General features: G+C 31.9%; 1 protein-coding gene across 2 annotated transcripts; it reads right to left on the bottom strand.

Moving 5' to 3' along the window:
• Positions 1-8,401: 8,401 nt before the first annotated feature.
• LOC110815542 (Acyl-CoA N-acyltransferase with RING/FYVE/PHD-type zinc finger domain-containing protein) lies at positions 8,402-17,893 on the bottom strand. Of its 2 annotated transcripts, XM_088213295.1 has the most exons (18): positions 16,454-17,892; positions 16,261-16,350; positions 15,922-16,123; positions 15,663-15,819; positions 14,559-14,642; positions 14,354-14,435; positions 14,195-14,254; positions 14,071-14,123; positions 13,675-13,859; positions 10,829-11,042; positions 10,471-10,528; positions 10,332-10,388; positions 10,001-10,246; positions 9,648-9,712; positions 9,497-9,553; positions 9,319-9,412; positions 8,881-9,021; positions 8,402-8,811 (listed from the first exon to the last, which is right to left on the bottom strand). In XM_088213295.1, the coding sequence occupies exons 1-18, from the start codon at positions 17,540-17,542 to the stop codon at positions 8,686-8,688; spliced, it is 3,060 nt and encodes a 1,019-aa protein (XP_088069421.1). In that variant the 5' UTR covers positions 17,543-17,892; the 3' UTR covers positions 8,402-8,685. The 2 variants fall into 2 exon arrangements, with proteins under 2 accessions (XP_088069421.1, XP_088069420.1); XM_088213294.1 differs by having other exon boundaries at positions 14,195-14,435; positions 16,454-17,893.
• Between the last annotated feature and the right edge of the window lie 9,661 nt (positions 17,894-27,554).

The raw sequence follows: 27,554 nt of genomic DNA, 5'->3' as shown, positions 1-27,554 counted from the left end.
AGTTGGATTACTAACCGCTAATAACGGCATTTTGAAATGAGGACCACATTTCTATTGGCCTTAATTATTTTCCTTTTCACTCCTTTGTTTTGTTTTTTTAATAATATAAATACTCATTAATTTTATTATTGAAAAATATAATTCGGCAAAATTCAATTTTCATTATCATTTCGTTATTTTTTATTATAATCTTTACCTACATATTTAATGATATTTAAAAATAAATATATATTTTGCTACAGTCATCTAAATTTATTGGAAAGACAATTCAATCATTTCTTCTTTTCTACCTTATTAACATTATCAATTTAATATGTGAACTACGAGTTATAATATAGTTTGATTATAAATTTTTTATTTATTATAATTTAATCGATAAACTTAATAAAATTATTTTAAAATGTCTTTTGTACCAAATTTTTTTATAAAAATTCTTCTTGTATTATAAATAAGACTTAAAAAATATAAGATAAATTATTATTTTAATTCACGAACTATCTAAGAAATTTTTCTTTTGCAATTTCATTCTTAAATTGATAAAATTTTCTTCATTCTTAAATTGATAAAATTTTCCCAAGTCATAATATATTTTGTATAACTATTAAGATTTTGATAGAAAATAATATATTTTTTTTGTTTTTTTTCATATTCTATTTCTAATAAAATTTAAAAGTTATAATAGGTAAAGGTTGACCTCAGTAAAAACAATTAAGACAATACAAAATAATAATAACATACATTAGTAGTTAAGGAAGAAAAAGAGGTCTGTAATAAATATTTTTTAAAAATAAATTCTCAACCATAAAAGAAACATTGTAGTTTAACTCATTTTCATGTTAGTCAAGTAATACAAGAAGAATTTCTATGAAAATTCAATAAAAATATTATGTCAAACAATTTTATAAATTTAAAATTTCTAATAAAAAAATTGGGAATAAATTGATAATTTACCGAAAATATAATATTTCTAGTTATGACTAAGATCTAAAAAAAGAAATAAAAAAACTAAGTAAAAAATATTACAAATCTCATATTCTTCCTTAATGTATGTTATCATTTATATTTTCAAATAAAAGAAACTAGTTGTCTTTAGGCTAAGTTACTAAATTAACCTCCAAAGTTTGCACTTGTTATTATTTGGTTTTTACTATTTTACATTTGTTTTAACAGTTCAACAATTCTCACTATATGTTTGTCTTTATAATTCTCTTAATAACAATTTTTGTTTATTCATTTGTAAAGATGACACCAATTTATTAAGCAAAGATGATTTACAATATAAATAGATGAAGTTGAAAAATAAGTGTAAGATTGACATATGAGAATAGGGTTGAAATATAAAAGAAAAAGTTCATAATGAGGTAAAATGTGACAACTGCAAGCACAACTTGGACTGTACACTCAAATGTGTAAAATAAACGAATGTGATCTCTAGATTTATCTTGAAAAAGCAGCATAATGTTTAAAGTAATAAAGAGAATCAACTGAAAAACTTAAAACTTACATGAGAACTTTGAAAGAGAGTAATGAGTATGAAAAGTATAGAGCATTTAGAGTTCTTATCAACCGTTATATTAGATATCTATATATAGTGTGCCTCATTACATACAGTGTTTATGATTAATATGACGTGGTTATAATCATGAAGTGAAATAAAAATTCTAACATGACAACCAAAGCTTTAACATTAGTATTTACGATCAGGTTATCATTATTAAAGTCTGGTTGTTATTACTATTATTAAGTGTCGACTTAGTTACCCCCGTTTTTTAGACTTAGATGTTCTCAACTTGGTTGATAAGTGTCCCTAACTCAGTTATCAAGTATCATGGCTTAGTTGTTAGGTGTAATACCTTTCTTGATAGTCAAATTTTTGGGTTGTTATATGTCATGTTTTGGTTGTTAAGTATCTTGCACTTGTCAAGTATTGTGCCACTTGTACAATGTACTACTACATGTCAATATCGTATGTAGTTTCTATTTCTAAATATACTAAAATTCATCATTGTTGTTAAGATTTCAATACATTATTTTTAAGATAAATATACAAGATAAATATAAGTAAATATTAATGTTATCCATATTATGTTTAGATTCTAACAATAGTGAGATGCATTATGTCCTTCTCCTTTAATGAAATAACTTTATTTTTAAAAAAATTAAACCTATATTGATTTGTAAGAGAAGGTTCAAATTCATGTTGGTGTTTATAAAAGTTAGAAATTAAAGGGTAAAATACAATTTAGCCCCTTAACTATGGATTATATTGTAATTTAATTTTAAAATTTTTTATTATAATTTACTTTCTAATCTTGTAAAAATGTTCTACATCTTGATTTTCTAATGATATTTTTATAGGACAAACAAACTTTTTTCTGTATTAATTAATTAAAAAAAAAACTGATTTGAAAAATATAGGCTTCACTTTATAAATAAAAACAATTTTGTATTTCTGAATTTATATACATTTTATTCATAAAATCATAAAATTTAATTAAAAATAGAGAACATAACAATAATATATAGGAAAAAATTGTTTGTTACATTATATGTCAAAATTTTTTGAAGTGATATAAGGAAATAATGATTTGAAATAATTTTATAAGTTTAAAAACCAATTGTAACAAAAAGAACAAAACCTAATTATAATATGAAAAATAATTCAAATAATAATTTACTTGAAATGAAATACACAATTTAATATTTTAATTAGACATTCTAAGATTTGTGTTAATATTATTAGAAGTAAATAATTATGAAGATACATTTTTTTACATTACATCATGAGTAGTCACATAAATACAAAATAAAAATAAAAAATAGAAAGGATGATAGATTTATAGTAATTGTAGGGCACTAAAGTGTAAAGCATCCCCAATTTTTAGAGACAAATACATAACTCTTTATGTGAAGATAGAGAATTTGGTCAAAAGATATATAAGATATTTATTTAATCACAAGATATAAAGGAATGGAGGAGTCCCAAGTTTTTGGGTCCTAACTTGCAACTCTTCATCCTTGAGAATGGCAAAATATCTAAATACATTATAGATTGTGTTTTTTTTGCTTTTTTTTTCTTTTTAACTTTTACATATTTTTATTTGTGGAAATATGTAAAGATTATATATTAATTGAATAATGAATATTTGAATAAAATAATTATCTTAAAAATATATTAATGATATATTAAATTTCTTTAATCTTATCATAATTGTTGTTATTAACTAACAAGTATATATATTTGTGAATAAATCACATATAAATTCAAAAATAAAAGTCTAATATATATTTTTTCTTCGTTATTAATTTTCTATATGAAGTTCATTTATTTATATTTTTATACTAATTAAGTTATAAATTAAGTATAAAATGTTAATATAAATTAACTATATAATATTATATAATGTTAAAATTTACATACACATATATACATCGTCTTCTTATATCACTTGCATTATTGACCCTATTTGTTCTTTCTTTTTTCTTTTTCTTCCTTTGTTTATTCTTATTCTCTACCTTTTACTCTTCTAGTTTTTCTTTTTCTTTTTATTTCCTTCTTCTTCTTCTCTCACTTCTACTCTTCTAGTTTCTTATTTCATCCTCTCTCTTTTTTCTTCTTCATCCTTCCTTCTTTTACCTTTATCTCATAAACCTCATTCTTCATCTCTAACATTTAGCAACAGTAGGCTAGCCATGTAGCTCTCCATTTACCACCTTTAGGAATCACCATTATTCTGGTTCTGAGAGAAATCTCTACATAGTATGACATCTATTGCTCCTAGAAATTCATTAACATTCTTATAACAGTACCATTCTCTTTAAACTAAAGATCATATGTCCAATTGTGAGTGATGGTTTATATGAGGCAATTTAAATTTTAAGGAGATTGTCTCTTCTATTATATTGTAAAGAAAAGCATACTCATTACTTTGAAGCAGTAAAGGTTGTCTTTAAGGAACTTGGCCTCAACTTTTTCTAAAGCAAATCCCCACACCAATTCTTTCACTAACTTCATAAATTTTACTAGGATCAGCCAACTTGTTTTCGATATTATAGATATCTTTCCTAGAAGCCTCAAGACATTACTTCAAATATTAATCTACTGAGCATCAAGGTCACTTTATTTCCTCTCATCTTAGTTTTACTTAATGTCTTTTTACACTTAGAGGTTGCTCATCCTCTCATCAAATTTTTTTTACAACACTTAATAAAGCATTTTAGTTTTTTTTTAGATCTTCCAATTAAAATTCTAAGAGTTTGTATATATTGAATTTGCCCATCTATCACCTAAAAAAGATTATCATACTCATGTTGGGGTTTTATAGTATGAGGAGCTTAACTCCTCATCTTGATACTTCAAGAATTATATCCTTGGTTTTCCTTACACTTCTCTTAATCACAGTAGTTGTCTTTTCATCCCTATAGACATCAATTAATAAAGTTTGGCATGACTATGTGGAAGTTGAAACATAAACGCAAGCATTGACAAATAAAATGAGGGTTGATAGAAGTAACAAATGAAATGAGAGCAAGGATTGACTACTAAAAAAAGAAGTAACAAATGGAAGGATAAGTTGGATCCCATACTCTAATTTATAAAATAATAAATGATGATCCTTAAGTTTTATCTTGGGGGACATAGTAACACTTAAGTTAATAAAATTTTGATAAATCTAAAGAGTATCTGAGAGCTTTAAGAGAGAATAATAAATATGAAAAGTGAAAAGTCTGATAAACCCTTATTTTAGCTACCTATGTATAGTTTGTCTCATTATATACAGTGTTAGTGGGCATTACAAACAATGTTATAACTAGAATGTAAAATAAAAGTTATAATATGATAATGGAAGCTTTAGCATTAAAATGTCTTCAAGTTCAAGTTGGCTGTTATTGATAAAGTCTTATTGTTATTGCTATTGCCAAGTGTTAACTTGTTTACTGCCATTTTTTACTTGGTTATCAATCGCTTCTAACTTGGTTATTCAAATGTCTTCAACTTGGTTGATAAATGTCCCCCACTTTATTATTAGGTATCATGGTTAGTCGTCAAATATTTCAACTAACTTGTTAAGTAATTTCTTTGGCATTCTTGGTTGTCAGGCTTCTGGCTACCTTAGTTGTTAGTATCCCAACTTGGTTGCCGAGTATTTTACCCTTACTAATTATTTATTCTATTTGTATAATGCATTTGTCATATGTCATATCATATGTAGTTTCTATTTTTATAGACATTAAAATTGATCATCATTGTTAAGGTTTTAAAAATTTTTGTTAGGATAAGTATATACGATCAATATATTTAAACACTAATATGATCAATAATTTTTTAAAAATGAAACGTAGAATTTAATAATTTAATTAGATATTTTGAGATTTATATTAATATAAATTTAATATAATTAAAAGTATAAAGTATAGTGTGCAACATAGATGCATAATATATGAAGATGCTTTTTTATATTACTCCATCATAGTATTCATCTTAAATATTGACATCTCAATATAACATAACAAAATATAGAGAATCATAGATTTGACAATAATAAATGTGGGTTACTAAAGTGTATACACTCCTATTTTTAGATACAGATGTGTACTCATTGAGAAAAATGAGAAGGAAAAAAAAGAAAGACTTTATGTAAACATAGAAAATGTAGTTTCTTTTTTATAAACTAAAATGTAGATAAGAAACTAACAGAATGTGATAACTTCAACTAAGAAAATCTAATTAATGTAGAATGTTCTTTCTGTTAGATTCATAGTAACTCATTAGGACAAAGCATAATTTGACGTTGTAACTTTACCAATATACTTAAAAACTAATATTTAAATTTACTAAATCAAGTAGTACAAATCGATCATTATCAACTCATAATATACTCACAAAATAGTAAAATTTAAAAAATATAAACTATAATTAAAAATAGTGCAAAATATCACAAGATATGAAGCAACAAAGGAGTCTCAAATTTTTGGCCCCTACCAATCTTCATCATTGTGTGAATGGCAAAAGATAAGTGTATATGTACTTAGTTGATTATATAAAAATATTCTATATATTTTAATAATTAAATAAATTTTGTATACTAACAACATTACAGTTAATATTATAATTAAAAAGAAAATAACATAATAAACTTTTAAATAAGTACACACAGAATGTACAGTCTGATTCAAACTCATAAACTCATTAAAGTGTATTTTTTATTTTCTAAATTGATATATTTATGCATCAATCTTTTCATCCACGAAATTATGTGAGTATTACATATTTGTAGAATAATTAGTGTAAATGAAATAATATTTTAAAATTGTTCAATCTTATCGTAATTTTCATTAGTCTTCTTCTTATCATTAACTAACAATTGTATAGCTTCGTGAATGAACTATATATAAATTATAAACTATATATTAAAAAAAAAATATCTACATATAACTTTAAGGAAGATATTTTTGCATAAAAAATTATTGTTTCTTTAAAGAGTGGCATTATGAATTATTAATTATTTTGACAAGCAAAGAGAGACCCCTACCAACATATATATATATATATATATATATAGAGAGAGAGAGAGAGAGAGAGAGAGAGAGAGATAAAAACACACATATATACATCATTTAGTTTCTGCCATATGGACTCCATCTTACTGTTGCTGCAATAAGAGAAAACAGTAGAAGAGATGGGCACTGATGTGAAGGCCAAGTTCATGTGTCTTTGTCTTCTTAGACAAAGAGTATGATAAATGGCTCATCTTCTCTTAATCAGTTCATATCAGTATCACTTTTGAGTTTCATGAGTTAAAATTTTGAATTTACAAAATAATAATAATAAATTTGCAAGTTACGTGGATGAATTATTTATAAGATGATATTTTATCAAAGTCATAATATATGTATATATATCCATATGATATATATATATATATATATGTATAGGACATTCATGTAACTGCCAATTTCATAATAATTGTTGGCATGTGGCCAACCTAGCTAGTAGCTACCTGATCCATTGTATCACACGTTATGACCCATGCATGCAAATCTCTAAAGACACAAGCCATTAACAAAAGACAAGTAATCCCAAATTATTGGGTTCGCCTGAAAGCTATTACAATATTAAGATCAACTCATATATATGCATATACACACCCATCTATATACATATACATATATATATATATATATAAACGTGGATTAATTGAAGGGCCACGGTGACAACTACATATCTGCATGTAAGCACGTACTTTTGTCTCCCAATGTCGGTTCTTGATTGATGCATGAGCTCAATCTCTAATATTTTCTTTATAATTAGTTGTCTTATCATAAAAGTCCACAGATAAAAATTCGAATTCATACCTTTTTTAAAAATAGATGAAAATAATATTAAGGTTTAAATAATGATTAGTTTATTAATTGGTCCCTAATTAGCTACAACTTCTTTACACAAATTATAAATTTACAGACATTGTTATTCAAATATTAACTCAATTATATTCTGAGTTGTGGCAAAATGTATATAGTGGAGATAAATTTAATTATCTCTTCACCTAGTGTTTGGTAGGTTAAATGTTGACTTACAGTGGTGTGTTATGTGTATATATAATATAATATTAGGTGAAGACAGTTTCCATGAAAGTAGATCGGTGTTGGCCACTTTAGCTTTAAGCAACAACTTTTCATGACCCACACGTCCCAGTTTGTACGAATTTATATTGTGGAAATTAAGTACAATTTAGACTGCATGCATGCTTCTAATGACAGGATTTATTCATAATTATTAGCCCTAATTGGCCCACTTATCCGTAATTATGTTATTTTTTAAAAAAACGATCGCAGGCACACTTAAGACTGCAAGCACCTGACATAATCAGTTTCAATTATTGAATATATGTATCTTTCCTACTCGTGCAAATAATTATGTTATTAATCCATGCATATATGCATATGTATAAAAATTAAATTCGTAATTTCAACTTTCGTATACAAACTAAATTTCTCCCTGCCCTGATTGATTGCAGTTGTTCATTCACATAGAAAAAACCAAGGAAATTTCACGAACAAATTCTTATGCATTTACCCAAATGAATCAAACTTTCAAACTAGCAGAGAAGTTGACATATGGCATAATAATCTCCAAGATATGTTGTAATATGAATAATACAATATTATGAAATAAGAAAAGCAGAGAAGGATGGGACCGTCGACAACAGTAACTTCAAGTTAAGCTTTTGCATGCACATTTCTTACCATTGGTTTTAGAGATAATGTGCACAAAAGCTGCTTTCAATTGAAGTTGTCGACGATGAGTAAGTAACTGCCAAAGTTTTTGCTGCTTTTAATTTAGAGCAGCCAATGGCCATATAGGTATCATACTACAATAGTCATCTAGACATTCAAGTCATATGCAAAACACATGCTGCATTTAAATGTAATGTTTCATGATGAAAAGCCTATATTAGCATCTCAAAGTTCCCAAAATTTCCCCCCCTCAATTTCCCCTTCTTGGGTATAAATAAATATGAAGCTTCTCTAGAAGTTTTTCTGTGTAGCAAAAAAAAATTATAAAAGCCCGCATGAAACCTGCATTTCTATTCTCTGTACACAAAAAAAAGGGGACCCTGTACATACAGGAAAAGGCTCTTCAAAAAACTTGCTTCTCCATCTTGAACCGAAAAAAGGCAATCTTCAGTTGTCGGATTTATCACATTTAACATCAGGTTTAACTACTTTCCGGCATTTCGGAACTGGCTTACGCAACATTGATGTCCCTTCAAAGATCATCATTAGGTAATCCTTTCTGTAAGCATCCACCTGCAACAAGGAATGAGTTAGTCTTCGGATCTATGAGCTCAAAGAAAGGACAATGCTAGCTGCACACACCTCTTTCTGTGTCATACTGTTAAAGCCAAATTTATCCGTCCAAATAGATTTTGCTTCTTCAGCAGCTGGAAGCACGAGATGCTTCACATTTAAAAAGCCAAGTAGCATCTCCAGACAAGAGAATAAGCACTGGAAGTAACCCTGTTGGGGATAATAAAAAGAATTGTCAGCCTCCCATGGGAAAAAAGTTTAAGTATGCTCAAAATAATCGAATTGTTTTTGTGGGCTTATTTAAATGTATTCTTCATTTGATACTTAGTTCAATAGTAACAAAACTAAAATAATATATTTTAAATTTAAGATTTTCAAATTCATCTGTACTAATTATAACCTATGTTTCAATAGCTTCCAAAAGGCCTGGCCATGCACATGGTGAACTGGGAAGGGGATAAGAACTAAAAGAAATGAAGAGTAAGCATTATAACGTATTATGACAACCTGTCCTTGGCACTCATTACTTGTTGCAACCAAAGGAAGCTCGGCCAGATCTGTCCCGAAAACCCTAAAAACCCCAACGGACACAATCACTTGGCTGCACAACAAGCAAGGATTATTAGTGAATGAAACATGGAATGACCCTCCAAGTTCAAAAAGCAAGAAAAAGAAAGGTCCTCACTTCACAGTCAGTATGGCACAATACATTCCACCAAAATCCTGGCCTTTAACTTGCCTTCTGGAAAGAACGAACAAATCCAATCAACAATCAGCAAATTGCAAGGAAAAAAAATTGCATGAAGATGCACGGAAGGATAGAGCAATATGCTCACCCATAAACCATAGCCGGTATGAGATCCCCTCTAGATCCAGATTCACTAATAGGATCAAAACGATCCTAAAGCACATAACCAAGTGGAGATGGAAGAAAAAAAAATCAATCAGACCTTCAGAACAACAAGCTTATTAAGTATTCAACAGAAATTACGCTATGCACAGGCTACATTTACAAAGTTCTAAACAGAAATGTAGCTACAATTAAATTTTTTTCAAAAGAAAAAACTCATGTACATGAGAAATAGAAGAAATCTGACCATCATGAGATAAATAAATATTCTTCACTAGGATATCAATATTACACGAAATCCCAGCTAATTATTACGTTAACAGCATATAATTTACTCACATGAAGGATAGCAACTGCACTGGAAAGCAGCCTCCTAGCATCTGACGAGGCCATTTTCCCACTAAGAACCCTCCATCTTACATCAAGATTACTTGTCCTCTGAGGACCATTTTCCACATGCTTTTTCTTTATAACATTCAGAAACGAATCTGGTAGCTTCTCTTCACCACGAATTATCAACTTGTTCAAAGCAGAATTAATTTTCTGGCATTCTTTGCAACAGAACCATTGTCCTTCCGGCAATACCTGTTGAATAGCAGGTGTCAAAATGCACTAGTAAAAAACGACCAACATAAGAAATGATGCATCATAAAGCAGGAAATCAAAACACCTTAAGGTCATCAATGTTGTGATCCCTCAGACAGCCAACATGAAATTCTTTTTCACACTGGACAAAACAAAAATAAGCAGTAATAAAGTTAAAATTTGAAGATTTGTTAACTATAAACAAATCTGAGTCAAGAATATACCTGATCACAAATAATAACAGTGCGAGGGCCAAAACCTGACTTGCTAAAACTATGGCCCCTGAAAATATCAGGACATGAGAGAATAAATCAAGCTCTGATGAAAGGAAACAAAAAGTAAGAATGAGCATGTATATGAAAATTGTAAACTGAAGCAACATGAGCATACTTCTGTACCTTGTAACATATAAATCATCAATTATTTAATAAAATTTTTGCCAATGGACTAAAACAGTCACCAAATCAATTATGGAGTACATGGATACTTCAAGCACAAGATATTATGAAAAAAGGTAGCAAAAAAAAAAAGAAGGGCCGATGGTATGCTTCTACTGAAGTGTGAGAATAGTGTATACTTAACCTGCATAACACGCATACACTGCCAAGTTCAGAACCAGGGGAATTGACAATACGAATGCATCGCTTGGTAATTTGTTCAATTGCATCTACTCCAGCAACCCTTCCAGCTGCAAGAGCATTGGCATTGCGCTCCACAAACCTTTCTTTCTGAAACACATTCTGACAATATCTACAGAACCAAGTTCCTCCAGGAACTTCAGGTAAAGAAAGACATTCTGAAATATTCCATTATTAGATCATGTCAACCAACCAATCCATTAAGGATAATAATAAAACTAACTGAAGTGCTCCAGACACAAGGTAAGGTACTTGATATAAAAAAGCTCAGAAAAATTCCCACAACAATCACCTTTCTAATCCTAACCATTTATGGGCCATAGCAGCAGCCCTGCTATTTCAGAAATTACTTTTACTTCACCGTATTTTTAGCCTACTTCTACTGGGGGAAAATCTATAATACCTTCTATAATGTCACCCTTGAGATCATAATCAGCCAATAAAAATGGTTCTGATAATTTTCTCAGTATCTTTGAATTCAATTAATACTTAAATGTGATGCTTAAGAACCTAGGTATAATATCTAGGTTACCCAAATCCTCAAGTAGGCAAATCAACTTTAATTTGTCCTACCTCAATTGGTAATTTAGCTAAAAGTTAAAACACCCAAAATCTCATGATTCTCCTCCACAAATTCCATCCATCTGAGACGGAAAAAAAAATGTAACCTTAAAAAATCTATCCCATCTAAGATCCCCCAACAACCAGTAAAAATTAACAATCACTGCCACCATAACTGGCTTCAGACAGGTCCCTCTGGGCTATACCGAGATCCTCTTGGCGAAAAACCCTTAGAACACCCACCACTAGCTGGAAAGAGAACAAACCGATGCTGCTTCTCCAGTTCGCAAATGTTCTGTGCATAACACGTCGCACCAAGCGCCAAGTATAACACTGCTTCAAAGCCACATATATTGCCAGAGCCACGATGTCCTCAGTGACAACTAGCACATGGCACATGACCAATAAACAGATATCATGAAACATACTCTGTTTTGACTCTTTCCCAAACTGGTTTAACTAGAATGCTTCCCTCAGACCAATTCAACCTCCTCTTTCAAGAAGGGAAAAAGATAAAGAGAGCCAATTCAACCTCTTAAAGGTTTATTTCATCAATTAGATGAGTTCATAAAAAATATTTGATGCTTTGATGCCAGTCAGATGCTTTAGGTCCTAATGTAGATGCATCTAAAAATTCTATGCATACATTTCAAGATATGGTTAATACACTTCCAGAAGAGCTTCAAAACTTTCACCACACACAAACTAGGCAAACTGTCCAAGATTTGCAAAACAGGTCAGTTGTAGAAGGTTGACGCTGATTGGATACAAGTTCGAAGATAATGCAAGAGACATTACCAAGATGGTAAAAGTAGAAGCTACTAGCTTGTCCAAAGATTGGATCCTGATTTCACCCATGATTGACTTAATTCAATGATATTTCAGTTAGCACAATATGTCAGAAGCACGAAGGATCAAATTAGCGAAGATGAAATTAGTTGGGTTGGTCAATCCTGTGACCAACCGCTAGAACTGGTTACAGCTGTAGGCCCATCCTCCACCCACCTGAGGAGTTTGTATTTTGATCCGCATGGACACCAGGACTTAAGGATATTCTATTCCTTGTTTTGTTCCTCGGATCCAAAAAAGAAATGGATGAACTTGTAAAAATATGGTGGCATAAAATCAATGAGAACTTAATAAGAACATGAGAACCTGCAATCTAAACAAGAGATGAAGTCTATTTTGAAGAACTGAAGAAACAAAGTTACCTAGTTACATGATAGCCAAACAGCATATACAAGCTAGAAAAAAGGGCCAAAAGAAAGAACTATCTCGACAACCTGTCGCAAGAGTGCCACAAACTTACCAAGCTAACTAGTGCATAGAAGAATATTGACGTACTCAACTTCAAGGAAATTAGATTCTTATCGCAGAATCAACCTCCGGGAGAAACCGAGAAGCAAACTATGGCGCAAGAGCAAGTTCCGCACAACAAGCATTTAAATGTGCTATTGTTATAAAATCATATTGGTCCAACATCTTCGTTAAAATAAAAAGAAGCAAAGAAATATTAAAATCTTTTAGCAATTTTATGCATGAGGTCAAATGACTTGAAATATATGGAAAATAATTTTACGTAAGCACTAAGAAAGGTATAAGCAATTTAAATGCAAAAAAGTGGAAAGCAAAAACCACTAATTTGAATTTAAGAAGAACAAGCTGCAAAAGAGAAACTAAATATTCGGTAGTCGTGTCTTTTACTGCTTCTAAGCCCTATGTGGGCTAAGATAAATCTGCATCCCCTAGATTAGTTTAGACATGATGTATGGGACTGATATTTAATCAGATAGCCGCAAATAATGGGAGATGAAAGGATACAGACACCACAAGACATTGGTGATGAGTTATGAAGTTTGGAACATGACTAACTTGTAACTGTTACTTGACAAATAATTTGGTTCAGTACCTTCTGTTTTCTACTTTAAACTAACCTACACACAGTTGTATGTTGAAGCTCTATAGCTAGCAAATAATTTATCCGACTACTTCCAATAAGTATTTTTTTTATATCTTAGGAGGTCCACTAGGCCAGAAGATTATGCAATGGAATGTAAACCTCTCTTCAGTAACTAGAAGATATGAGCAAAATCCAAATCCTGATTCTCATGTAATACATCCACTAACTTTACCAACCAAAAATCAAGCACTCATCCGGCATTATTTCTAGCTTTCACAATTTTATTGTTCAAAAATAGTACAAACTATTAGTATCTGAAGAGCTCTAACCTGAGTGAAATGCCCGTGGACATGCATCACAGCACATAAGATTACCGCCATCAGCACAGATGCTGCAGAGATCATCATTATCATTATCATTATCATTGGTAGAAGGACAAGCCTGCTGGCTCCTCTGCATAGCTACTGATAGTTCATGAAGAGAAACGCCATTTGATGTGTAGATGTGTTGGAAACTGCAAATGAGAGCAAAGTGAACTACATAAACCATTTCTACAAAATTCTGCAAATCCTCCTCCCAAATATCACATGGCACAAGACCACATGGACATCTCGCAGGAAAATATTGACAACACCAGAAAGTGTCAATAGCAAGCCTACTCTAGGCCTTACCACCATAGACCACATAATTTCACAAAAATTACTCAAGTTTGCATGTATACTTACGGCTTACGCCGAGTTGCCCAACCAGCATGAGCTTCAAACTGTGAAGGACTGACCTGCTCATTATGCATAGAAAATGAGGTGTCTGACAAAGAATACAAGAACACAACTTCTGGAAGAAAATTACCTCCGAGTTGCAGCAGGTGCAAAGTATTGCAGGCCCCTTTTTATAGCCTACCAGCATTTTCTGTGACAAATATAATTGCTCAGGAAAAAAGAAAATACAACTATAAGCCAAAAAAAAAAAAAGAAAAGACTTCAGCTTAGACATTTTAATTTCAACAACCTGTCCACGGACAAAATATCCTACTTCAGTTCCATCTGGTAAAATATCTGTCTCCAAAACTCGTTTATGCAACCGCAGATCCCTTTTAAAAGGACATCAAAAATGGACAAAATTAGAATTCTGATCAGACCAACCATGCAGACTTTGATACTCCATTGCCAAGCAGAAATTTGAATTTCCAGAAAAAAAAAAAAAACAAACTTACTTTTTGGTTATCCTTCCCTGACTGTTATTTCGCAGTGCACTGGATGCCGGCTTTGAAACCAAATTTGGTGATGGTGATGGTGATCTAAAAACCTCAAAGAGGAAATGTCAGAAACTAGAAGATAAGAGGATAAGTAAATTGGAGATTGGTGAATGGCTGGGAGAAAACATTAAGTATTGACAAGTTGAGAATTATAGGAAGGGTGTTGGTGAATAGCTGTTACTGCTGCCTGAAGGATGAGGAAATATGTAATCATCTTTTATTGTGGTGTCTGACCACCTACAGCTTATGGTGCATGGTCTATGGTCTTTTGGGTCATTTGGAAGAGAGAAATGGTAGAACTTTTGATGAGAATAGCATTAATAGATTAAAAGATGGATGGATTCACTATTTTGGGTCTATTTGTTAGATTACGACATTATTAATGATGTAGATTTTAAGAATGTTATTGATACATTAACACAATTGTAAATCTTTTGTATATGGGTGGTATCTCCTTTTTTGGTATCTTATTAATATATACATCACATTTTTATTTCAAAAAAAATAAGTAAATTAGATATCATTACACTCCAACACCAAGATAAAACTAACTTAAAGATAGCATGTGCTTCTTCTTCTGGTGCATGTGCATGTTCTACTGATTCTTGAATAATAAATTTCTGACAACAGCAAAATGTTGGATCAAAGTTTGGAGAAGATGCACCTCAATGAACAGAATTTGGAAGTAATCAATATAAATTAGCATCAGAAAATTGCACAAAAGCCACTGACATGCATGCAACTTTTTAAACTATATGATAACACAAGTATTATAGAAGCCAACAGTAGCTAATACAATAAACCTTGGAGTGGAACTAATTCCAGATTCCACAGCTAGCATGGAATACAGTAATATATAGGTATATAACCCATGTCCTCCCGAAGGAAAAGATTCTCTACTATTGATAAGAAAACACATCAGGCCTCCATGCAAAACCAGGATTATGAATGCCAAGTACATCATCTTCTAAATATCAGCAGAAATGGGAATAATGAAATGAATTCACTACTATATATAACAGTATCAAACAGTGCCAACAAATAATAGAGTAAGACACCTACCCAACAACAACATCAGTAGTCATAGGAGAGCTAAGTTTAAGCTCCTGTTGTGAGTCTTGTTTAGATTCTAGTAGCAAGTCCTGTTTAGAGTCCTTCAAACCCATGCATGAGTTACATAGAACCATTGTTTTCCCAGTTCCAAGTTCAGGAAAAGACCCTATGATGAGAAAATAGATATTCTGTTTAATAGTTTGCAAGAGCATTAATAGAAAAAAGCCTAACAAAACACTATTATTTATAAGAATTATGTAGCAGATACCTCTGCAATTCAAACAAAATCTTGATTTCTTCATGAATGGACCAACTGCTTTGCTAAGTGTTTCCTCCAGCTTTCCCAATGAAGCATCCTTGCATGCATTCATTACATCACGGAGAGTGTTCCCATTCTCCAGGAAAATATACTCTGGTGGACGCTTATTGGAACTACCCGCATGCAACTCATATACTGTTGGATTCACAATCTAACAACAGGATTTTGAAAAGTAATCAAACTTGATAAAAAAATCTAGGAAAGTTATCATCACAAAATGATAATTGATGTTTTCAAAATTCCTATGTTTCCATAAGAATAATGCTATTTAAATGACATATTACTTACTTCATTTCCATTGCAAGCACTGCAAAAACACAATATTCCTGAGCCTACAATTACTCCTCTAAGGCCTGTAGCAGTACCTCTTCCTCTTGCCTGAAATATAACCATGAACCATTCACATGAAAACCCCCACCCCGAAAAAAAAAAAAGACGATGCTCATAAAGTTTCATACGTGAAATGTAAATAAATTTTTACCTTCGAACCTCGTAGGTATTTCACATCAACTCCCTCTAGTATACCCGAATCAAGAAGATCTTTCAACTTTGTGGGGAAACTCCTTGTTGAAATTTTCATCCCCAGCTTTGTAGGAGTAGCAACTGTTGGACAACTCCCATAATCTGTTCCTTTACCATTACCCCGATCACCAATTCCTTTGACACTGGTCTTATGGGAATCACTTATCGGGGCAGATTTCTTACTGATCTCCACCTTCGGTTTCAATAATGACCGAGTAAACCTCCTTGAAGGCTTTTCAACCAACCCAGTTCCCACCTTAACATTATTAACACATCGCAAAATGGTAACTGGAGAGCCCTTAGAATCCGCCACATTGAGTAAACTTATTTCTTTCTTCTTCAAAACATCTTCCACCAAATCTTCTTTATTTTCTTCTCGAACATCCACCAAGGCCTTATCGGGTTCTTTCAATTGGAGTTCACTTCCATGCTTTTCCTTGTCCATTCCGGCTTTTCCGTAGTCATTCTTTTCATCTTTATCCTTCCTTTGCTCCGCTTCAAACTTAAAACCGTGACCATTTGATAAAGACTTCTCGGCTCCTTCACCTCCCTCTTGTCTAGTCTTCTCCTGCTCCTCTTCACGCATGGATTTCCCCAGTTCCATTAAAACAGACTCTTCCTCACCAATGTGCATTATAGCCTCATCATAACCACCCACCTCTTTCACTGACTCAGGCGAATCAACCTTTGCTTCCTCAAAGTCCAACACATCACTCTTGGCTTCTTCTTCTTCCTCATTAATTCCAGCTTCGTCAATCTTCATAGGGTCCCCCAAATTTCGCATGCCTTGATCTTTGTCGACATCCTTATTCGTGCCGGCCTCCTTCAAGTCACAGCTCTTCAATTTCTTGTTGCCATTTTTCTTGGCACTCTGGTTGCTAATTGCGGCATTATTCAACATCCCGTTCATGGTTTTCCTTGACCGCGTTCGTCCCAATGAGCCACAGATCTCAGACTGCACCTTCAATGCAAACTCAAACTCCCTCTTCAAGCCCGTTCTAACCCGTGACAGTACCAGAAATTCCCCCGAATCCGTACCGTTAGCCATGACTACCGGATCAAACCAGATACAAAACCCCAACCAATTCCTCCTCGTCCTGACTACAAACAAAAAGAAAAACAAATCAAGACCAAAATAAGACTTGAATACCTGTGCCCATATCTATACACCCATATTTGGATGCGCTTGTATATACGTCTCAATTGGTGGGTTTGATTTCGGATAGGCTTGAATTGAAGACGAGATTCTGAGTTTAATCAGATTTAAATAGAGTCGTAATAAAAAAGAAGACTAAAGAAACAGAAAGACAGAGAAGTAACTTCGTTAGGGTTTTGAGAATTCAGGGTATGAAAGGGAAAAAGAAAATCAATGGTGAAGGTCGGTTTCTAAGTAGGGAAAACAGAGGCCGAGAAAGATAGCAGAGACCCCTTGAATTTTTGTTGATTGACTGAATTACCCCTGAGCGCTTTCAATAACTTTTTCTTTTTTAGAATGGGATTTTGGACAGAAACGTAATTTTAATGGAGAGAAACTAAAAAAATAATTTTAGTTAGTTATATTTATTAATGAAAATTTTACTACTTTATAAATAACCACTTAGTTATTAGATTTTATAAAAAGAATTGAATAACCAAGATAAAATATTGTATACAATTAATAAAGCTTCATATAAAATAGTATTTTCATTTTAAATTATTTTTATACATAATTAAAATTATATATTTATTTATTTTTCTTTTAATAAATAGAAATAAAAAAATACATTATTATAAAAGTAATGATATTAGTGGCATGTTTCCTAAGAACATAAAATAATTCTGTTAAATTTTTATATTAAATATAAAAATTGTTATTTTATTTTAAATATCAAAAAATTAAAATTTAGAAGTAAACAAAAATAAAATATATTTAAACAAAATGCAAAAATATACATTTTATACTTGAGTCATAGATCATATGTTGATTATTTCAAACATTACATAATTTTTTATGAAAATAATATAATTTATAGTATATATAGAATAAATTAAGCGCAATTGCTTAATTTAATCTTTCATTAATTTACAAGACAGAATAAACTAAAGTTTTTAAAAAAATAAAAGAAAATTAAACTAAATACGAAATCTTAAAGTGAAAAAAAAAAACTAAATTCAGAAAAATAAATTTTAAGAAATTTGTATATATCAAAACTAAATTTTTTTTTTAAGTTTTTCTCAAATAAATTAGATTTTATAAGCCAGAAAATACATAATTTAAAACAATATTTTTCTCTGTTTAAAACATTTCCTTTATATGATCCCAGCATTTATAAAGAAAAAGAAGATAAGGTTTAGATATTTGCAATCATTTTATCTTCTATACAAAAATTTAAACTCTAAAAAAATAAAGTAAATTAAATTAAATTCCTCAAAAAAAAGTAAATGAATTAAATGATAATTAATGTGTAAGATGTATAGTGAAATGAAAAAGTTGAGAATAAAAAAAATTAAATGGTAACCAAGGTCGCCCATCGATTCTATAACCGATTCATAACCAAATAGTTAGTCAGGGCCTTTCTCAAATACATATAATTAGGAATAAAATCGACAAAATATGGCTAAATAATTATTATTGCATAATTTATATGATTCTTCTTCATTAAAGAGGATGTTGATATAAACATAAAGATAAAAAGTTTTCAGTGTAAACTCTAAACATGACGATATCTGAATCTCATGCTTAAAAATACAAATAAAAAAGTAAAGCAAAAAATCAACATATATAAAATCATTAGCCCTAGTTTAAGAGTAACAGTAATCATTTACCATGTTTACTTTGTGATCGGAATAATAAACTATCTTTAGAGTCACGAGATCTGTGAAGAAAGCCGGTAAAAATATTATGACATAATAAAATCCAAAAGTTTCAGTAATCTTTATAAGGATTCTCGATTAAAATAAAGAGGTTTAAATTTTTAACGATTGGAATAAAAAAAATTTACCTCTTCTTTTCTCACAAGTAACGCCCTTTTTCCTGGCTACCTGTAATCACACCTTTGGATATTAGATTTAAAACAATCTAGTAATGAAACACACTTACCTTGCCTTCAGTTTTACGCGTATGAGGGAGCTCTCTCTAATACAGACGAATATCGTATGTTTTCTTCTAGCGGCTAGGTTTTTCTGTTGTAACCTAATTGTGTTAGCAATGGGAGATATGACATACTTATAGTGCTTTCGCTTCCATGTTCTTAACCCTAAAACATATTTGGTAAAAACTAATTGGGCCTTTTATTAAAAGTTCAAGACCTAATTATTCAACCCATTATTATATATATTACTCATCCAAATGATAATTTTATCTTATTTTTTAGCTATCTTTTGTCTATATTGTTGGCCCAAATATCTAAGGTAACTGAAGAATGTGGTGAATAAAGTTTCTAAAAGTTTAATAATTTTTTGAGCTTCATAAAGAATAATGAAGTGCGAACAAGTAATAAATATTATAAAAAGTAAATGAAGAATGGTTGAGAGATTGAAAACTCGAATTTATAGAGGTTAAGTCACCTAACATGTGTTTATTTCGTCTCCTTAAACCAACAAGTTTAGATTGTAGCAGAAATTTTCTTGTTGATTCAACGTGAAATTACACATACATAATTAAGTACAATAAAAAACATATATATAAAGTCATAAAAAAATTTAAATATGTCTAAAACATTGTATAAGTTAAGAAAAAAATAATGCATATGGGTTATACTGAATAATTTAAGAAATTAAGGAAAAAATTGTAAATTAAAAAATATTAAATGGAAAAGACATCTTTTATTTAGAGGCAAAATCATAATTTTCAAAGTCTCTAGCACCTCCTCAATTAAAGTGTCTAAATAACCAATCGATGTGAGACACACAGCAGGCCACATCCGAAAGATGTTGGACAAATCTAATCACACCACTTGTGAACTGCGTGGCAGATCGCGCGGCCAAGAATAAGAGGATGTCTTTGGATAGCCGAGGTTTCATCTTGCAATGGATGACCACAATTTAATTCCTTCTGCTATATAAAGGACCTGATTTTTATAAATAAGAGATAAAAAAAAAATCCTAAGAGGAACTATTGGCAGCAGAAAGGGGGAGGAAAGACGAGGTGTAGGAAATCAAAAGGGAGAGAGGAAGAGTGTGTGGTGGCAAAGGGTAGAAGGTCGAGAACCCCTCCAAAATTTACGAGGACCGACGCATCACAAAAAGGCCGTGGAATAAAAAGAGTTCAATACTGCGAAAGAGACTCACATTGTTAGAGATCCAGGGAAGGGTAAGAGTAATTTAGATGCTAAATCCCCATATCTATGATAAATGTATGTAATTTTAGATCCTTTTTTGTTGTTATAACCATAAAATGTTATTGTAACACCCAAGTAAAATAAAATTTTATTTTATTATTTTTTTTATTTTTATTTATTTGATTTTAATTTAATTTAATGAAAATAAAAATAATAATAATGATAAGATTGGGTAAAAATATTATTTGGATTTAATTGAAATTGATTTTGAAAATAAGGGGTGAAAATTTGGATTCTGTTGGTGTTTTTGAAAAGAAAATTAGAAACCGGGGGTCAAAACGTAATTTAGAAAAATTGTGCCACGTCAGCACCCACCTCATCAGCCATGTCAGCGGCCCGGTCAGCAGCCCGGCCAACCAGAACCCGCCGTGTGGCAAGGAAACGCTGACCAGGGAACGGGCCACGTGGGCGATCCGCGTGCGCGCGATCGGACGACCCAGATCCATTCCCACGAGCACGGATGGCCCAGATCAAACGTGCGCAAGGACGACCCAGATTCAATCATGCACGGACGACCCAGATTTAATCCCAATTAAATCACGATCGAACGGTCTATATTTAATCTTGATGGACGGTTGAGATTAAAAGGCAAAGGGTATAAATAACCCCACCCACACCTGACCACAAAAACCCTAGCCACCAGTGCCTCGCCGGAGAAGAAGAACCAGACGCAGGAGGAGCCGGCCGCTGCACTAGGGAAGTTTCCGACCACCGATCGAGGTAAATTTTCTCCCCCTTACTCGTTTTTCAATGCTGAGTCCGCCTATGGCCAAACTGGAGCCAAACCACCGGCTAAACGGTCGGAAAACCAAGCCGAAGCCCAGCAGCGCCGCCGCGCCTCCCTCTGTTTTTCCCTCTGATGAGGCCCTTCCCGGCCTCCGTTCGATGCAAATTTTATACCACTGTGATCACCATTCTTTTATCTACAGGTTGATCGGAGCCAAATATCAAAACGCAACTCACGTCGGAGGAACCGCCGCACCCGAGAGCACCGCCGTCGGTAAGTTTCGGTTCTTCGTGATTTTTTGGCCCACCGAGGGCCTTGGGGTTGTTTTATCGCAGGAACCGATGCAAATGTGGCCGAATTCGGCCCAAAATGGCCAACCCGAGGCGAATCGCCGCCGCTTGCGGCGGCGCCGTCGCCGGAGCACGGCCGTGCCGGAATTTCGATATTGGCCGAAAGGGGCCCTAGGTCTGATTTGGGATTTTTTGGGTCATGTGCAGGTACCGGTAGTACTTTTTTAGTTTTCCCAAAAAAATTCAGAAAAATTAGGGACAGCCCGTAGGCGCACTGTAGAGTCGATTTCAGACCCCGAAATAAATAAGGACCCCTCACCTTGTTTCCTATCACGGTATTAAAGTTAAATAAATAATTAAATTGTACTTTGTGACTTTATAGATGTATAATTGATTTAGGTTGCTAATGGAGCCCAAGTCTGATACAGTGTTGGTCTGTTATTGTTTGATCTAATTTTCAGTATTAAATGCAGAATGATGTTTGATGTAATTATGTTATGGTCTCGTACCATGAATCATGGTTTCTTTTATTATGGTTGATATTATGATTAATCTGATATTATGTTGTCTTATTTGGTGTCAATTACTAGTTTATATATTGTGTATGATTGGATGATTGAGACCAAAAAAAAGGGCAAAAAGGTTATGTGAATTGATAAGTGGAAAATATGGACAGCCTGAGTAGATATCCTGGGAGATGGTGGACGGACCGGGTCCGTAGGGAACCCTACCGGGAACGTGGTCTCTCATACCGGACGGGGTATGGAGACCTTATGTGTTTTGACGCCTATACCAGACGGAGTATGGGGACGGCCCGTTTCACCCTCATACCGGACGGGGTATTGAGGTTCATAGTTTTGGCGCCCATACCGGACGGGGTATGGGGACGGCCCGTTTCACCCTCATACCGGACGGGGTATTGAGGTTCATGGTTTTGGCGCCCATACCGGACGGGGTATGGGGACGGCCTTGGAATCAGGTTGTAAATGTTAATGGTTCACGTGTAGAGGGGACCCCCTATGGATCCTCAGGGATACTAGTAGGCTGGTAAAAGAGGAAATCTGTTTCTTGATGATTGAAATGTGAAGGTGTGATGTATGTTATGTTATAAAGTGTGTATGATTTCATGATATTATAAGGTTATTGTTTTCATATGTTGTTTTCATGGATCTCACCGAGGTAAGTGGACAGTAAAGGTTTTTATGTTAATAAACGAGTTCGTTATAAATTATGCTCCATTGGTCATTTTTATTTTTTACCCACCTTTACTTCCGTGGCGGTGAGATAGTGTGATGTCTTTACTGGGCTGATGTAGCTCATTCCTTATTTAACCATTTCAGATCAAGAAGACATTGTTCCCGAGCCCGTTCCACAGGAAGACGGCGAAGGGGACGCCTAAAGACTCCATACATATATTTATAGTTTTTATCTCGAGTATCTCTTTTAGTTAGTTTGTTCTTTCATGTTTTGAGTACGTTTTGGTTATTGTGTAAGGGATGTTAATCAAAATTTTTATTACGCTTCCGCATTTGACATTTTTAATACATATATTTCATTTAAATTTTCGGGGCCGTTACAGTTATAGTCAAATAAATCCCTAAAAATTTTAAGTATATGAAGCAAGAAATAAGGAGGCATTTGAATGGCTGTGATGTTAGCTAGGTCAGTTGCAATTTAGGGTTCTGAACATCACTAGGGTTGCAGGAATAAAGAGAGGCAGATTGGGTAAAATCTGACAAGTCAGGTCTGTAAACCTGGGCCAAGACCCCAACTTTAGGATGGGTTGAGCCCATACATAACGAATTAAACAAGAAGAAACAGGTCAATTAAAAAAGGAAAAGTAAAATATAATAATAATAATAAGTAAAATAAAAATAAAAAGGGGCTTGAAAACATAACCTAAGTGGGTTTAGATTTATTATACCTCCTCAATCCATGTGAAATTGGTATAAAAAACATAACTAATCCAATACATAATCAGTAGTGGGGCAGTCTCTTAAATGAGCTAAATAAAGAAATATTTTATTGAACTCTGACCTAAGGGCCATAGAAATAAGAATACCCACCCCTAGGAAATGAAATCACTGGATTTAGGAAATGAAGGTTAGGACTATGGGCTAATAGCCCAAAAGATAAATTTTTAACAAAAAAAAGAAATTATTTGAAGTAAATGAGTTACTAAATATATGTAGGATGGTAACATTAAAGATAAATAACGAAATTTATGCATTGAAAATAAGAATGATAGAAACGCATTAAAAAAACAATGATATTAATAAACATTAAGAGATAAAAACAAAATCTTTACGAATTTCAACTAATAAAATGAGGGGTATGAATGTTCGATATTAGTAGAAACCTTTTTATGAGGAACTATTGAAACTATTAGGCTGATTATGAATTAACATAGTGATTAAAATATACACATCATAAACTGTAGATTTGAGGTTAAATGCAAGAATCTAAAGGTTTAAGTAATCTTTTAAAATTGAGATAAAATAGAAATCGATAAGTTAAGTGAATCGTGAATATATCAACTAGATCTTTGGGATAAAGAGATAGGGCTTTCATGAAATTTAAGTTTGGGCAATTAAGTAGGAAAATTAAAATACAATCTAAAAGAAATCAATCAAGAAATACATAATGTAGATAACTAAAAATTCTTATCAAGGAAGTATGAGTAATTATATAGTCCATGATCGGTAAGAAATGATTATAAACTTTATCTCATGGACCATCTATTGCTTTGTAACTACAATCATAATTATGACTTGTAGAAGCGTAACTATGAGTTAGTCTATATAGGTAGTGGAAATTCTCATTTTCTTCCTTGATTATGACTAAACAACATCATACGAAGAAATTAAAAGTCTACGTGCCTATGTGTATGTTTGTAGTTGTGAATGGTGAAAACTCATTGCAAAATAAATATATGTGAGGAAAAAGCATTCCGCGTATGATTACGTGTAATCGATGTGTTTATATATTTTATGTTAAGTTGGTTAAAAGTGAATTAATAATTGTGTATGTGAAATTAAGCTACATAATATAAGTTTTTCATGAATGAATTAAGTCATATATAAAGTGAGGATAATAGGGTAGTAAATTGATGCAGTGATAGTGTGAGTATTGAAGTCATATTTCAATAAGGGGTTTAGCTAGTAAAAGCGAGAGGTAAATGGGATGAATAAGTATATTATCTCAAGTATGGGTATTATAATTTTAAATTATTCTTACTAAACACGTATAGCTTACCCCATCTTATCATTTTTAGGCCAGAGAAACCAAGAGCAAGTTCAAGATCAAAAGAAAAATCGAAAGGATCTTATTTGATTTTGGAAAATTATTTTATAAAGTAAATTTAAAATTTATTTTACTAACGTTATTAAATATTTTGTGAGTCTCATGACTTGTAACTCTTTACAAGGGATGTAAGATAGAGTTTTAAATTTTAGCATATTGTTGTACTTTTATTATATTATATACGTGTGGTAGCACTCCTTTCTCAACAAAGAAGACAAATCGTTATAATTGGCATCATAGCACACATTCCTTGGAAAACATCCCTTATATCATAAGGTTTAGGATTTTTATAAGGTTTAGAGCACAAAAAATTTGGTAAGATGAACCTTAGGAGATGTTTTGAAACTTCCCCTGAAACTTTTATGAATGAGAGAATGTAAGATTATATTCCAAAAGTTTAAAAAGATAGAAGTTTTATGGGATTTAGAATGATAAATCTAGGAATAAAAAAAGTGGGCTTTACTCTGAAGCTAACTGCATATGATGAATAAGCAATAACCCTAACTGGACATAGCACATATTAAAGAAAAAAATCACATGAAGTTGAAACGCAAGCAAGAAATTTACTTAATAGCTGCAAGAGAATGAAGTAAATTTTTGAGAAAATGTTTCCCCAAGTAAGAGGAAATCCCCCAAGCGTGAAAAAACATCCTAAAAGGGATAAGATCCCCCAATTAGGAGAAAGATCCCAGAAGCAGGAGAAAGTCCTCCAATAGGGAGAAAATTCCCCTGAATAGAAAGAAAAACCCTTATGCAAGGAAAAATTCTCCAAAGTGGAGGAAAACCTCCCAGGTAGATGAGTTCAGAGAGAATTTTTCCTAAGTCCACTAGAGTCTAAGAAGAAATAGAAATCTTAAAATAAGGATACCTAATATCCAAACATGTTAGAATACCAAATAAATATCAAGACATTGATGACTTTTGAAAATTCCTTAAGAATGTTCTCTAGGAAGAATGGGTACTCTATTAGTTCCAAACATACTATCAAGGTTTTGTATACGGATCAAAATAATGATTAAAAATTTTAAGTTATTAAACCATCATGTGCTTTAAGGATAAACGCATTTTTGGAGATTGAATAAACTATTTACTTGGTGAATAAGAATAGCTTCTAGTAAATAAAGCAAAACAAGCCTAATTAGGAATCTTCCTGAATCCACTACAGGCCCAAAGGAAGAACAATTCTAAAAAAATCAATTGGTCTAACATTAAAACATTAAGAGGAATAAATAACTATTCATGATTTGAATAGATTTTGAGGTTCGTCATGACTCTCCTTTTGGAAGAATGAATATTATATCATTTACATTCTTATTTGCCACACAGAAGATGATAGTTTAGAAACCCTAACCATTAGTTCATCATATATTGGTTAGATAGAAAAGTTTTATATTAAATGAGTCAAAGCATGCCATATTATGATCTTTTTTTAAAAAAAAAGTCCTTGTTACTCTTAAACAAAGCTCCCATAAAAGAAAACTAAGGCACTTCAGACATGTCCTGATAACAAATAATTAATAAAATGATGATAAATCCAGCACATAGTTCTCATATATATAAAGGAAACGGGAAGTGATGCAATATACTAATATAGTAAGACAAATCTTCAAAGTACGTATTGTCATAGTGGGGCAGCGGAAGTGTAGAGGACCTATAATCTACTTGTTAGAATAATTTTTTTTTTCAAATTCGTAAATCTATAAAAATTAAACATACATTCTCGTACTGAATTAAAAAAAATATAAGCGGAAGCATACCTGAATCCATCATAGAAGATTTGTTTGCGTCCGGCGGTAGAATCTTCTGAATCAATACGACGTCTTGAAATTAGTTATTTTCTCGTGATGGATTTTAGAAAAATAAAATGACAACCTTTTGATTCAAGGACCATAACTGCCTTTTAAATCGATAAATTTTTGTAATTTTTATTTCGTCCATCATAAAATAAAAATATTGCAAAAATGATATCTGCACATTATAAACTCATACTTAAACCCGATGTATTAAAACCCAATATTGTTTAACCATATTTGATCACTTTTAAATGAGCCCATTAAATTAATAGCCTGATACGCATACAAATGTCTAAATTAAGTCCACACGTTAGAAAAAATTCAACAATCTCCCACTTGGGCTTTATGTGACATCTTAACTATGCGTTAAATAACCGTAAAAGTACTCAGAATTGTAATATTTGGGCTTGAAAATCGGTCCGAAATAATTTTCTTTATTATTTTATTTATAAAAGAATTATATAAATAATTAATTTATTTTATTGAATTTTTGAGAAAAAATGAATTAGGGACAAAATTAAAAATAATTTTGGGAAAAATGGATGAAATTTTGAATTCGGGAGATGGTTTTGAAAAAAAAAATGAAAATATGAGGTTAAAACGCAAAAAAGAAAAGTAGACGCCTACG

The sequence above is a fragment of the Carica papaya genome, chromosome 2 (assembly GCF_054855325.1).
Source record: "Carica papaya isolate Zhongbai chromosome 2, ASM5485532v1, whole genome shotgun sequence".
Taxonomy (NCBI): domain Eukaryota; kingdom Viridiplantae; phylum Streptophyta; class Magnoliopsida; order Brassicales; family Caricaceae; genus Carica; species Carica papaya.
The sequence above is the reverse complement of the archived record's forward strand: the minus strand, read 5'-3'. Positions and strand labels throughout refer to the sequence as shown.

What these genes read in the sequence shown, in the direction of transcription:
- LOC110815542 (XM_088213294.1), bottom strand. Translation starts at nt 17,542, where the DNA reads ATGGCTAACGGTACGGATTCGGGGGAATTTCTGGTACTGTCACGGGTT. An exon ending in AATACCTACGAGGTTCGAAG is followed by an intron (nt 16,351 to 16,453) that starts GTAAAAATTTAT and finishes GTTATATTTCAG; the next exon opens with GCAAGAGGAAGAGGTACTGC. An exon ending in ACAACATTGATGACCTTAAG is followed by an intron (nt 10,247 to 10,331) that starts GTGTTTTGATTT and finishes GCTATTCAACAG; the next exon opens with GTATTGCCGGAAGGACAATG.